Source organism: Myotis myotis, unplaced genomic scaffold (assembly GCF_014108235.1).
Source record: "Myotis myotis isolate mMyoMyo1 unplaced genomic scaffold, mMyoMyo1.p scaffold_m19_p_21, whole genome shotgun sequence".
NCBI classification, from domain to species: Eukaryota; Metazoa; Chordata; class Mammalia; order Chiroptera; family Vespertilionidae; genus Myotis; species Myotis myotis.
The window spans coordinates 1,402,827-1,417,350 of record NW_023416326.1 but is presented as its reverse complement, the minus strand read 5'-3'; the positions used below and the strand labels follow the sequence as shown (position 1 = coordinate 1,417,350).

Below are 14,524 nucleotides of genomic sequence, written 5' to 3'. Positions count from 1 at the left end.
AATGAAACAGAGTGGAAAGAGAATAGAGCCTGGCCAGAGTGACTCAGAGGTTGAGCTTGCAGGTTCAATTCCCGGTCAGGGCACATGCCCGGGTTGCAGGCTCCATCCCCAGTGGGGGGCATGCAGGAGGCAGCCAGTCAATGATTCTCTCTCCTCCTGGATGTTTCTATCTCTCCCTCTCCCTTCCTCTCTGACGCCAATAAAAATATTCTTTAAAAAAAAGGAAGAAAGAGAATGGAGTGTGAATTCAGCTAGGCCCGCGTCCGGAAGGCCTTACTTCTCCCACGTTCGGGTCTCCGGTCTGTTTTCTAACCTGTGCCATGAGGCTCATCTTCATGCCTTTTCATGAAGGTGACAGGACATGCAGGACTCGTGGCAAAGCCCACGAGAGGGTCCTGGCGAAGGGAGCTGATGCGATTATTGCGGTTGGATTTCCCATAACCTCCTTACTTGGAAATGGGCCGTTATCTCTTATTTGCCACCAGGACGGAAAGGCGCCCTGCCCCTTACAGATGGGGGGCCATCACCCTGAGAGAGACTCCGTTTTTCAGACCAAGAGGTGAAGCAAGTGTTCCTTAAAATAGATGAAAAACACTCATTTTGCGAAGCGAGGGATCACGAAATAGCTCATCTCCGGGGGGGGGGGGGGGGGGGGGGAGGCACTGTGGTTTGGGAGGTGGAGGGTATGTGGAGGGCGTCGGAAGGGCGGGCCCTGGGCGTGTCAGGGTTTCAGGCCAAACTGTCAGATGCCAAGCCTGGGTGTGGGAGAACACACCCCATTCATTCCCCTAAGCCCCGCAGAAGCGGCTGCGAACCCCAGGCTTCGTGGGGTTCCCGCTTTCTTCCCAACATCTGGCCATCCCAGGCTCGAAGACACGCGCCGACATGAAACCAGGGTGTGTAGGGTCTCTTTCATCATGTGCACCTCCTCCGGCTTCTCCCCTTTAAATTCCACACGAGCCCCAGTGCACATGGCATCACTGTCTGAGCCTTCGAGGGCTTGTTTGTCTGTTTCCTCTCGGACTGCAGCTGCCAAGCTTTTTACTCCATTTCCTCAGAGGGACCATGAGAAAAGCTCTTCTCTCCTTTGCCTGGGACCCGAGAGAATAAACAGAGTTTCCGGGAGGTTGCCAGGGGTGGGATAGGTCTGCACGGGAAACAATCCGGTCTTTTCTCTGCTTGGAAAGACTCAATTCGGAGACCACGGCCCTGGCAGGTTACACATAAAACCACCCTGTGCCCACACCCAGCCCACTGTGTGCTGAGCTCTCTTTTTAAAAAAAAAAAAAAAAAAATAATATTCTTTTTTATTGATTTCAGAGAGGGAGAGAGAGAATCATGGATCGGCTGCCTCCTGCACGCCCCCCATGGGGGACTGAGCTCGCAACCCGGGCATGTGCCCTGACCGGGACTCGAACCATGGCCTCCCTGAGAACAGTGGACTAAAGCTGAGTTGAATCCAGCCTGGCCGGTGTGGCTCAGTGGTTGAGTGTCGACCTATGCACCAGGAGGTTGAGGTTCGATGCCTGGTCAGGGCACATGCCCGGGTTGCGGGCTCGATCCCCAGTGGGGGGCGCGCAGGAGGCCGCCGATCCATGATTCTCTCTCATCATGGATGTTTCTATTTCTCCCTCTCCCTTCCTCTCTGAAATCAATAAAATGATACTGGAAAAAAAAATAAAGAAGAAAACTCCTATCCTTAAAGTAAATAAATAAACAAACAAACAAAAATAGAAGCTGAGCTGAATGCAGACAAAGCTAACAGCTGGAGGCGGACAGCTCTCCGAACTGCTTGTAACTAACCAACCTTCCTTCCCTGAAAAGGCATGTGGCTCAGGTGACTCCTCTCGTCCCAAAGGCACCCCCTTTTTTTTCTTCTTCAAAAGCAAACTGCTTGCGTATTGAGGTCTTACATCCGCGATGCATTTACTGTTGCGTGTGGTGTGGGTTAGGCCTCCCCCTTGTCCCACCATCACTTCCCAGGAATGTCCATGTGACCGTTGAGGGCGACCTGGGGTGTACTCTTGGGCCACAGTGTGTGAATGTCGGCTGTCTCCTCCCTTTGGGGGCTGTACGCGGGATTCACTTTTAAGTTTATTCTGCTTATCAACACTCTTTCCCCCTCCCTTCCCCTCGTCAGGACCTTGAACCAAACGATAAATTAAGGCCTGATTTGTGGTCGTTCCCGGGTTCGGGGTGGGAGCGCTCCCCCCGCGGCTGGCTTCGCGCTGCCCGAGTGGTGCCGCTCGGCGCAGAGCCCAGAGGAGATAAGGGGACCCCACTCTTGGGCAGCGTTTCCTCCGTGGAGATAACACGGGTATAAATAACCCGCGGGGGCACAGATAGCCGTGGCGCGTCCAATGAGGGCCCAGTAAATCACAGCCGGATAATTAGCCGCGGTGAACGTGGGGCATTTGGTACTTGTGTGTGTCACATAATTTATTGTTATAAGTGCACGTCATGTCGTCATGAATAGTGTCTGTGTCTGAAAACCAGTCCCCGACATTGTTCTCCTAGGATCACTGGTCTGCAAACTCATTAGTCAACAGAGCCCAATATCAACAGTGCAACGATTGACATTTCTTTTGAGAGCCAAATTTTTTAAACTGAAACTCTATGGGTAGGTACATTGTTATTCACTTAATTAGGGTATTCCGAAAGCTTAGGAAGAGCCACACTCAAAGGGCCAGAGAGCCGCAGGTGGCTCGCGAGCCGCAGTTTGCCGACCACTGTCCTAGATCAATAGAGATCAATCCACAGAGAAAGCTGCAGACACCTTCAAGCGGTTTGCATCTGACTGTGTCAGCGTGTAAACCCACACATGCATTTAAAATCTGGCTGGTAAAGAGACGCAGAGATTGGGAAGGGGTGAAGGTGTGAGTGACAATGAAGCTCGAGGTGCAGATGGCCGTGACTCCGGAGGGGAGAGACCGGGGCGGGGTGGGACCGTTTTTTCTTGAAGGAGAAGGTGATGAGCTGAGCAATAATCGTAAAAGCAGGACAATCCCACTTCGTGTGCGCCTGGTGGACGTATATGCGGGACCCCCACGAAAATCTCCTGCTAGGAGAAGAGAACGTGCATCTGCTTAACTGCCTAGGTCTGATTCCCAATGACTGAAAAACGGGGGACACATTAATATGGTAGGGGGAGCCACTGGGGTGCAAGCAGCAAAATCTAGAGTGCGGTTTTTTTTCATCAAATATAGGGTGTCCCAAAATTCACGCAAGAAGTAATTTTGATAGAGAACACAGGTTTATAATTAAAAATTGTAAATGTCTTATTGATCCATAAAGTATACAGTAGAGGGTTATGTATGGAATAGCACATCGGGTCAGTGGCCTCCACGGCTTTGCTGGCACATACGCAAAGCCACGGTCTTCATTGGTCAAATGGCCACAGATATTAGAATCTGATTCAATCAACCAAGTAAAATTAGGCTTTTATTCTTGTTTGTGTGGTTGTTAATGCTCACGCAAAATTCAAATCTTGCGTGAATTTTGGGACACCCTAGACATTCCAAGAAAGAGAACAGACAGGGACCAGGCATCTCGGCCTAAGAGAGAGGGGAGGTGTGTCCATCGGCGGCGATGTATAGACATGACCTTGATTCTGACGCAACCAAACAAACTGTGAAAATCATTTTAACCAACGGGACATTTTGAAGACTGAATGGATGGTCAGGGACATGAAGGGATGGCTGGTAATTATTTCGGTGAGTTAATAATCATGGGATCATTCATCATTTTTTACCTTTTAGACATAGGGGCTGAGAACACGTGTGGAGGCGGGATGGGGCGCCTGGGACTTCCATTCCCCGGGGACCTGGGGGCCGGGGGAGTGGGCAGAGGTCCAGAGGGAAGAAGAAGCTTGCTGCTTCTTTTATGGGCTGGAAGTTTTATACAAATGTTTCTTTAGAGGAGGAGGAAGGAAGGAAAACAGGGAAGCAAACATGAAATATATCCTGACTGTATTTTAAACACGAGGATCCCGCTGCAACGCCAGGGGAGTGATACCTTATCAGCAGTGAAAGACGAGCCGGGGCTGCCTGCTGCTGGGACGTGCCAGACACCCGTGAGTTACCCTCCCACCAGCCCGCCACGCCCCCCCCCCCAGACCCCCCTCCGCAGAGAGCAGACAGCAGACCACACTCTCTAGTGTGAGCCCAGGCCTTAACCCTTCCTGTCCCGTCCACCAGCAGGGCCCTCACTCGCTCCCTGCTCCCTGGGGAGCTGCAGTTACGAGATGAGTTTATGCAGGAGGGCGTCGGAGTCCTCCAGTCCCGCATCCCTTGTTCTCTCTCGGGGTCCTCAGGCTCATTCGAGTTCACAGTGTTCTCAGGCCACGTCCGTGTTGCTAAACAGTTTATATATATATTTTATTTCCAAGAGGAAGGGAGAGGGAGAGAGAGAGAGAAACATCCATGATGAGAGAGAACCATGGATCAGCTGCCTCCTGCACGGCCCCCAACTGGGGACCGAGCCCACAACCCGGGCATGTGCCCTTGACCGGAATCGAACCCGGGACCCTTCAGTCCGCAGGCCGATCGATGCTCTATCCACTGAGCCACACCAGCTAGGGCGCCCTCTCCCGCAACCTGGGCATGTGCCCTGACCGGGAATCGAACCAGTGACCTCCTGGTTCATAGGTCAACGCTCAACCGCTGAGCCACATGCCCAGGTGGCTGCGGGCTCCATCCCCAGTAGGGTGCGTGCAGGAGGCAGCCAATCGATGGTTCTTTCTCATCGTTGTATGTTTTATCTCTCTCTTCCTCTCCCTTCCTCTCTAAAATCAATAAAATATATTTAAATAAAGAAAACAAAAGAAAGATACCTTGATATTCACTGGAAACCAAGGGACAGAGACAGAACATCCCAGGGGCTGAGGGGCGATCCAAAGGGTAAATCTCACCACCTATCGAACTGCTACCGATTTGTGATTCGACCTCCCCTCAGATTCCTCTCGTGACGGGGTCACCCACACAGCCAGGCAGCCAGGTCCGTACAAACAAAGCTACCTTTTCGTCGACATTTAATCGGGAACAGGCACAATTAGAAGTGCCCAGCAGTGAGCATCTCATGCGATCCTTACGAAACCCCTGTGGGGGAGGTGTGGCGACTGCACCCATTTCACAGACCTAACCTAGGCACGGACCCCAGGCAGCAGGTGGTCGTGGTGGCCTTGAAAGTCCACGGGAAGCTGTCCTCCAGCCCTGCCCCCTACTGCCCCCCGGAGGCAGGCTTGTGCAACTGTGAATGCCAACCGGTTCCTTGCCGAGACCATGGCATTTCCCCCTGCAACGTTGCTTCACTGCTTCTCCCGTTCTTTTTTTTTTCAAATACATTTTTATGGATTTCAGAGAGAGAGGGAGAGGGAGAGAGAGAGAGAGAGAAACATCAATGATGAGAGAGAGCCATCGATCGGCTGCCTCCTGCACGCCCTCTACTGGGGATCGATCCCGCACCTGGGCATGTGCCCTCACCGGGAATTGAACCCTGATCTCCTGGTTCATAGGTCGACGCTCAAACACTGAGCCACTCCAGCTGGCCGGCCCTCCCCCTCTTCTTTCAATGAATTCCCCTGCAACCTTGCACATACGAGACAACTGCAAATAGTCGAAAGTAGCCTTTAGCTCTAGAACTTGAGTGTGTCTCATGGAATCCCGAGAAAGATCAGAGAACTTGGACACAGACCTCCCACAATGGCGAGGGAAAACGGCAGTGTCTGTATCTCTCGCTTATTGCAGACCCCACGTTCACCCAACTGTTCAGTCTTTACAGGAAATGGGGCTAAACATTTTTAAGGGGCGGGGGGGCGCGGGGGCAAGCGCCCGGTGGTAAAGCACAAACACTGATGGGAAGATGAACATGACCGTGGGAGAAACACGTGAGCCTAAAGGACGCCCCTAGAATCCCTCGCAAGCCTAGGGGTTGAGTCTTTCGGGCGTAGAGGGACAAATGAGAGAACGGCCAAGAGACAAGTTTAATGGTCTCCCAGTTAGCCCGGCCGGCGTGGCTCAGCGGTCGAGCGTCAGCCTAGGAACCAGGAGGCCACGGTTCGATTCCAGGTCAGGGCACAGGCCCGGGTTTCAGGCTCCATCCCCGGTGTGGGGCGTGCAGGAGGCAGCTGATCCATGCTGCTCTCTCATCATGGATGTTTCTGTCTCTCTCTCCCTCTCCCTTCCTCTCTGAAATCAATACAAATATTTAACATTAATAAAATAAAATGAAAAGGCAGACAGAATATACTATACTCTAGAGGCCTGTTGCACGAAAAGATTCGTGCAATAGGCCTTCCCTTCCCCTGGCTGCCGGCACCGGTTTTTCCTCCGGCACCCGGGACCCAGGCCTTCGCTCCGGCAGGAGCCGCCTTCAGTCTTCGCTCAGCCGCTTCACGCCTACATATGCAAATTAACGGCCGTCTATGTTGGCAGTTAATTTGCATATCTCACTGATTAGCCAATGGGAGGCGTATCGAAGGTATGGTCAATTACCATGTTCGTCTATTATTAGATAGGATGCTCCTCCTGTCATGGACCTCAGACGGGTGGATGGGCCTTAGATGGGTGGATGGATGACCCAGGCGTGTCCCGGATGTATGACTGTCACGCTATGAACAGGGCAGCATCGCTGTGCAGGGCTCCACCGGCCACGGCCTTTTGGTTGCGCTGTCCTTATTGGCCCCATGATGTGGTACAAACTAGGTGAGCTCTCAACGGTGCTATCCAACCTGTGCCAGTCACCGGATGGAGCAACAGGTGTGGATGGTGCCGGTGTGACCACGCTCCCGGCGACATCGCAGTTGCACCGCCAGCGGCAGATTGGCGTTCCCGGGATTTGAGAGGTGCGCCAACTTTGCATCTGCAGCAAAGCTCAGGGCGAGCCCGCTGTTCTGCTCACTGAGGCATGTCCCCGGGAGGATATTAACATGTATCACACTCGGTAGACCAGGCAGACATGTCAGTGTCATGGATACTTGACCTGAAACTCAGTGCGCCTTTCATTCCCGTCACGGAACAGCGGTCAGGCCTTCCTCCCTCGGGCGGTGAGAGCGCGGAGAACAGCCCTGCGATTTGGGTGTTGTCTGTTCGGCCTTCACCATGATCTCTTTACAACTGTGTCAGGGTGTGGGAAGCCCTGCAACACTGTGGCTGCCACCCTCATTTTGAAAACCTAATACTGCCTTGGCTGGTTTGGCTCAGTGGATAGAGTGTCGACCTGCAGACTGAGGGGTCCCAGGTTCGATTCCGGTCAAGGGCACGTACCTCCGTTGCAGGCTCCTCCCTGGCCCGGGCCCTGGTTGAGGTGGGTGCAAGAGGCAACAAATCGATGTGTTTCTCTCACATCAATATTTCTTTCTGTCTTTTCCTTGCTCCTCCACTCTCCCTAAAAATCAGTGGAGCCCTAGCTGGTTTGGCTCAGTGGATAGAGCACATGCCCAGGTTGCAGGTTCAATCCCCAGTAGGGGGCAGCTGATCAATGATTCTCTCTTATCATTGATGTTTCTCTCTCCCTCTCCCTTCCTCTCTGAAATCAATAAAAATATATATAATTTAAAAATAAAAAAATATCAATGGAAAAATATCCTCAAGTGAGGATTAAAAAACATATATATGTATATAAAAATAAAAACGTAATACTAATCCGTCCATTGCACTAAGAAGGTCTATGGTTGAGAGGGCGGAAGAGGAGGTGGACGAGCTAGATAACTTCCTGTGTGCAGCCCATCCACACTCGCCCGGGAGACGCAGAGGAGAGGGACAGATGGCAGCCACTGCATAGCTCTCTGGGCTTCGGTGGCGGCAGCGGCGTGTCAGACTCCCCTGTGGAGGCAGCAGGGACTCCCTGGACTTGCCGGTGGACCTGGTTATACTCCCCACCAGGGTCTTCTAGGACCACCTCAGTGAAACCAGGGGCGCTCCTGGACGTCCGATGACATGAGACCAGGATTCTCTACGGGCAGCCTCGGGGCCGTGTTAACGTCTGCCCTCGATCACGGGGATTGAGAGTGAGAGTGCACTCACTCTACATGGAGCCTGACAGGTCGTAACACACCGTCCAGCCACCCCGAAAGCATCAACTACCGAAATCAGGGCCCGCAAGACCTGTGCCAAGCGGGCAGCGGACGGCCCAGCATCTGGGTGTGGCTGTCAGCCTCCAGCAGGGATGTGTCCACTCACAGGACAGTCCAGTCGTGACTCATTAGAAGATAACCCTTAAAGTCAATGAAAAAGAGGGGCACTTCAGGGGTGCGGACCGGATCACTTGGTAATGTATGCACCCGTCCTGTTTATCAGTAAAAAGGCCCAAGGTGATGTCATAAATACAGTTTAATGGGACTTCAGAGTTGGTATAGGTATCACCTAGGTTTTTTTAAAGTATTCATTTGCAACCCTTAATATATAGTCAATACCGTCAAATCTGCATCGTTATATACAGATTGTTAAATTTCCATTTCCATATGGAACGTAGTTCACATGCATTTGAGAATGAAGACCGCTGACTTGCTTGCCTGCTCAAAAATTCATTATTCATTAAAGATGGGCTGTGGAGAGACATACATGAAAAAATGACATGTAGCCCCCCTGTCTTACCATCTATTGGGAAAACACTGCAAAAAAAAAAAATAAATGATTACCTAGAAAAAGCTAAAGCGGAGCAAATACCCATACCTGAAATGAATGAAATCCCGAAGGCCTGGGCTGGCCGGAGGGAGGCTGCTGCCTCTGCGGTCGCCCTTTGCCCCCAGCGCCCGTCCATCAATCCAGGCCCTTCTCGGCCAGGGCTTTGTGGGCGGACCAGGGACGGGCCCTGATTGGCTGACGAGCCACCTGCGCTCACAGCGATTGGCTCAGGAGCGGACGGGGTAGAGAGGGAGCTGTTAGGGGTTCTGGGGGCCAAACACAGGCTTCTGCATGTCCAGGAGCCTCGTGACCAGGCTGTGGTCTGGGCTGGACGCGGATGAGAAAGGCTGAGGCCCTAACCCTACGGGGTTGGTCGGTCTCCCTACGGCCGCGGGCTCGGCGGTGGGCGTGGCGAGCTGGCGGGGGCGTGGCAGGCGCTCGGGAGGGGGCGTGGCGGACTCGGTGGTAGGCGTGGCTACCCGGCGGGGGCGTGGCAAAGGCTCAGGAGGGGGCAGGGCGGGGCGAGCCCTGCAGGGCGGGGCGGCACGGCCCGCGGCGGCCATGGCGGCCAGGCGGGTGCCAGCGCTGGTGACCGCAGCCTTCGGGGCACGACCTCCCGCCGCTCGGCCGGCACGGCCCCTCGGGGTCTCAGCAGGGCTCCGCCAGCCCCTCGGGGTCCCCCTCTGCTCCGCTTCGGAGGGAGAGCGCGGAGATGTCGGGCCCCGCTCGCCAGACAGCCCGGCGGCGGCGGAGAGGTGCCCGGAGACCGGAGCGTTAACGGCGGCGGAGCAACGGATCGCGGACCTGCACGCAGCCGCCTGCGCGGTGAGGCCCCGCCCCCTGTGCCGCCCCGCGGCCCGTGCGCCTGCGCGGTGAGGCCCCTTCTCCGGGTCCCGGGAGTCGGTGCGCCTGCGCGGTGAGGCCCCTCCTGCCTGGTCCTGGCGACCTTAACGCCCGTGCGCCTGCGCGTCCCAGGCGGAGGGGCGGGTCGGGGGACCTGGGCCCCTGCAGACTCAGCCTCTGATGGCTCCCAGGCTTCCTGGCCCCGCCAATCGGGCTGAGAGTTAGCGTCTGGCTGTCCGTCTGTCCTGAGTGCTCCTCTTTCTGATCAGTGCATGAGCTGAACATCATCACTCCTGTGTGTGTGTGTGTGTGTGTGTGTGTGTGTGTGTGTCTGTTGTATGTGTGGCTGTGTGCCTGTCTTTCTGTGTGTGTCTGTATGAGTGTATGTGTGTCTGAGTGTGTGTGTGTGTGTGTGTCTGTGTCTGTGTGTGTGTGACTGTATGTGTCTGAGTATATGTGAGTGTGTGTGTGTCTGTGTATATAAGTATGTGTGTGTGTGAGTGTGTGTGTATGAGTGTGAGTGTGTGTCTGTTGTATGTGTGTCTGTTGTATGTGTGACTGTGTGCCTGTCTTTCTGTGTATGTGTTTCTGTGTGTCTTTCTGTGTGTCTGTATGAGTGTATGTGTGTCTGAGTGTGTATGTGTGTGTGTGAGTATGTGTATATGTGTGTGCCTTTGTGTGTCTGTGTGTTGGGGGATGGGTGTGAAGACGTTGATGGAGCGGGTAGAGGAGCCGGGAAGGCACAGGAGCAATGTCGTGCGTTGATCTGCAGGATCAGTTAAACACCCTACCAAGCGATGGTTTTAGTGATGAATAATAAAGCATGAACTTGCTTTTATTCTACGTTCCGCTGCCATCTTTTCTCCCCTTCCCTCCACTCTTCACAGAGCTCAACGTCAAGGCCCTCCGTGGGCACCTAGGTTCTCGCTAGGCAATCGTGAGCTTCGTTCTTCTGTTTGGGGGATTTGACAATTGCCTGTCAGCATCAGTGTCAAAACTCAGCCTCTCTCTCCCTCTGGCTTCCTGACACCTCAGGCTAAGACAGCGCCGCAGAGTTAGGGGTGGTGACAGCGTCCTGTCGAAAGAGCAGGAGAAAGTCCCTCTACAAGGTCTCAGGCTAAAGAACATCACCCGTGTGCCCAAGACCCAAGGAAGAGGCCGAATTGGTGACGTGGCCGGCACACCACACACGCGGGGCAGTTTGGAAAACGGGTTTGAGCGTAGGTAGAGGGAGCTTCCGGAGCGTCTGAAGGGCCGTCGTCAACCTGGCTTTTTGCCCCTGGCCGGTTCGGCTCAGTGGATAGAGTGACAGTCTGTGGACTGAAGGGTCCAGGGTTCCATTCTGGTCAAGGGCATGTACTTCGGCTGCAGGCTGGATCCCTGGCCCTGGTCGGGGACACATGTGGGAGGCAACCAGTCGATGCGTCTCTCTCACATCGATGTTTCTCTCTGTGTATGTCTTCCCCTCCTTTCCTCTCTCTCTAAAAAATCCATGGAAAAAAATATCCTCGGGTGAGGAGTAACAAAAAAAGAAAATAAAAATCAAAGTTGCTTTCGGTCAAACTCATGAAAGCAGTGAGCGTTAATATGGTCAAACAATACCAGGTTTTTGTGTGTGTGGAGGGAGGGGGGTGGTGTAAAAACAGAACTAATAACACCCTGAAAAGAAAACAGCGTGAAGTGTTCAGTGCGGTCCCACATCACGGGGTAACGAAGAGTGTTCAATAATGGCGCAGGCCGTACTTTTCTCGGCGCTGTTGGTTTCGATTAGCGCCTTTCCTGTACGTTTAAATCACCGTCCGCGTATTTTCAGCCCTGAACTCGCCAGTGCGACTTCTGAGTGCCAGTTCATTCGCAGCCTCTTAAGCTCTTCACGTCTCCGAAATCACCTGTGATTAGACCTGTTCCCAAGGAGCCGAGTGAAAAATACCTAAGCGGTGGCCGCAGGGGCCCTGGGCATAGAGGCCTTCTTGTTTCCCCATCAACGTCTCGTTCTCCCGGCTGTGTATTTCCTCCTCCTGCTGCCGCACAAAGTCGGCTCCTGCATCACATTGGAATGTGTTCCCGCCTTGATTGCTAGGGGCCCTGAAATTGCTTGAAGAGGTTCATATTGGGGTTTTTGTTTGTTTTTTTAACATACATATATATTTTTTAAATATATTTTATTGACTTTTTACAGAGAGGAAGGGAGAGGGAGAGAGAGTTAGAAACATCGATCAGCCGCCTCCTGCACACCTCTTCCTAGGGTTGTGCCCGCAACCAAGGTACATGCCCTTGACCAGAATCGAACCTGGGACCTTTCAGTCCGCAGGCCGACGCTCTATCCACTGAGCCAAACCAATTAGGGCTTAATATATTTTTTATTGATTTTAGAGAGGAATGGAGAGGGAGAGAGAGAGAGAGAAACATCCATGATGAGAGGGAATCATTGATCGGCTGCCTCCTGTGTGCCCCACACTGGGGATGGAGCCCGCAACCTGGGCTTGTGCCCTGACCGGGAATCGAACCGTGACCTCCTGGTTCCTAGGTCGATGCTCAACCACTGAGCCACCCTGGCCGGGCAATCTTGTTTTAAGGGAATTGGGCAGTTGTTTTGTTAGTAGGATTTAGGGTAGATGAGGAGATACGGCGAATATTGAGACTAATGGATGGTTTTATTTCGCGACTCTGCAGGCCAAGCAGCTGACCTACGTGGACCCGGCCACCGGCTACCTGGTGCTCACGCGACTCGCCCACTTGCAGAGGGGCCGGTGCTGCGGATCCGCCTGCAGACACGTGAGTGGCAGATCCTCGCGTTCCGGCAGCCCCTGGCGGTGCTTCTGTAACTTCATAAATGCCTGTTATTTGAACAACAAGTCAAATAAAAACGCGAAATAGACCTGCCGCGCGCTTTTCACAAGCTCCCTCGGCCCAGGACAATGGGGCCTGAGGACCAACTCAGGGCCTTTAAACTTAATGGCCTCGGGTAACATTGCACCGTGGCCATCGGGCGCTTGCACGGCCGGGCGGCGGTCCGTGGGAGCTCTTTATGCTCAGGAAACCTTTCACGAGGCTTTAAATGAGCCGCGCTCGCGAGGTAAGCACAAAGGGCGCAGGAAAGGGAGCTAGGATATTGCAAGCTGGAGCCCAGAAAGTGTTTTCTTTCATTATTAGCTGTTAGCTGACTACATAGAGATTTGCCCAGCACTGAGAGGTGGGAATCCCTTCAATGATAATGATTTTCTCTCTTTGTTCCTTCTTTCCTTCCTTCCTTCCTTTTTCCTCCTCCTCCTCTTCCTGCTCCTTCTCCTTCCTCCTCTTCTTCCCCTTCCTCCTGCTCCTCCTCCTTCTTTTTCTTCTTCCTCCTCCTCTTTCTCTTCTGTCTCTTTGGCATCCTTTCTCTGTCACTTTTCTGCTCTGTCTTTAACCATGAAACTACCCCAAACCGTGGGGATGGATTCTGCACTAACTTTGCAAACGCACACTCTCTGGGCGCATGGCTGCGGAGATCAGATCGTAAGCGTCTGCAGATGCGCCTACCGTACGATGTAGAGCACCATTTCCTCTCGCTGACCCACTTTCTAATTAAGGAGGAGACGCCGCGTCCACGTGCCAACTGTGGCCAACGCTGACGAGTTAGGCCTTCGCTTTCCTGTGCGTGCCCACCTGCGCCATTGTCTGTGTCGAATGACGCACATACGAGCTCTGCACAAACTGGGGACTTGGGGTTTTTCTGTGAGTGAGCTTTTGACTGTAAAACCTTCAAGTCGGAAGGATGCTCAGAGGAAGGGACTGGGGCCCCTCATCAGGATGGTTCCTCAGGATTCTCCTCCCGCTCTGCAGGACCCGCAAGATCAAATGACCTTCATCACGCGGTCCGCGGCCCCCTTTGTTCACCATGGGCAGCGCTTACTCTGTCAAGACAGTCGCTAAGGAAGTCATTAACAATTTGTCTTCTTCCTCCTGCAGTGCCCATATGGTCAAGTCAACGTTCAAGATCCAGCTAAAAAGAAGAAATTCAATTCCTGTTTCTATGTTTGACAACAATTTCATCTCTGGTTGCCATTCCGTTCAACCTTCTTTAAAAACACACACACATCTCAATTCAGAATTGCTCTCTCTCTGAGTGCTTGAGCACTGATTTAATCATAAGTGTATGTGTGTGTGTGTGTGTGTGTGTGTGTGTGTGTGTATATATATATATATATATATATTAAAAGAACATCAATAAAATGAACAAAAGCGAGGGAATGTTGGTGTGTTCCCAAAGTGGCCGTGGATTTTCTGCTCGCCTCCCTCCTCATCGGGCACATGTGCTGAAGAAGAAAATAGCGACTGTTCCCTTAAATGCAGAGGCGCGATCGGGGGGCCTCCGTGCTCCCCACGGGGCCAGCAGCCCAGCGGAGACATTCGTCATCGTATTTCTATCTCCAGCTCCCTCTGGGGAGGTGGCTGCAAAGCTGTACCCGCAGCATCTGAGTGGCCAAGGAGGGCCTCCCGCGACAAGAAGGCTCTCGCCCTCCATCTGTTCTCTCGGTGGAAATGCTTAATCACTCTGCCTGGGGTCAGGCCGCTTACGGGGGTTTCTTGATTAAAGCGCCTTCCTTCTCTGCCCCACGGGTCTGCATCTCCCAGGTGCGTCTCTCTACACATGTCCACCTGGTCCATCCGCTGCTGGGAAGCCCCTGGGCACCATCCTCTCTGAGCACCTGCCCCTGGAGGGCTGGCTCTACCCAGAGCAGACCCTCAGCCAGGTCTCCCAGCAGGATCTGAAAGGTTCAGAGCACCCTTGGGTCCGCCTTGGTCTCTGCCTGCGGCCCCACTAAGTGCTCTGTGCCTTCCCTCGCGGTCAGCTCCAGAAGAAAGGCCTTCTACGCTGTACAATGAGCGTAAAGAAGCCCCGGGAGGTTCTGATGGCCCCACCGACGGTGACCTGTGACTCACTCCATGTCAAATAAGAAATGTCTCCCACGCTTGGCATTCCGGTGTCCAGTGTCTGCTGGTGCCCCTGGCCAGGCTCCCCCTCTGGAAATTATGTCCAGGACAACAGGAGGAGGGGGCCAGCAGCGTGATCACTGGGG

The 14,524-nt window shown here is 53.4% G+C and overlaps 1 protein-coding gene across 1 annotated transcript; it reads left to right on the top strand.

The window, feature by feature from the left end:
- The first annotated feature begins 9,148 nt into the window (after positions 1–9,148).
- CUNH1orf53 (chromosome unknown C1orf53 homolog) lies at positions 9,149–14,058 on the top strand. Its single transcript, XM_036355148.1, has 3 exons — positions 9,149–9,446; positions 12,138–12,239; positions 13,413–14,058. The coding sequence occupies exons 1-3, from the start codon at positions 9,183–9,185 to the stop codon at positions 13,482–13,484; spliced, it is 438 nt and encodes a 145-aa protein (XP_036211041.1). The 5' UTR covers positions 9,149–9,182; the 3' UTR covers positions 13,485–14,058.
- Positions 14,059–14,524: the final 466 nt, after the last annotated feature.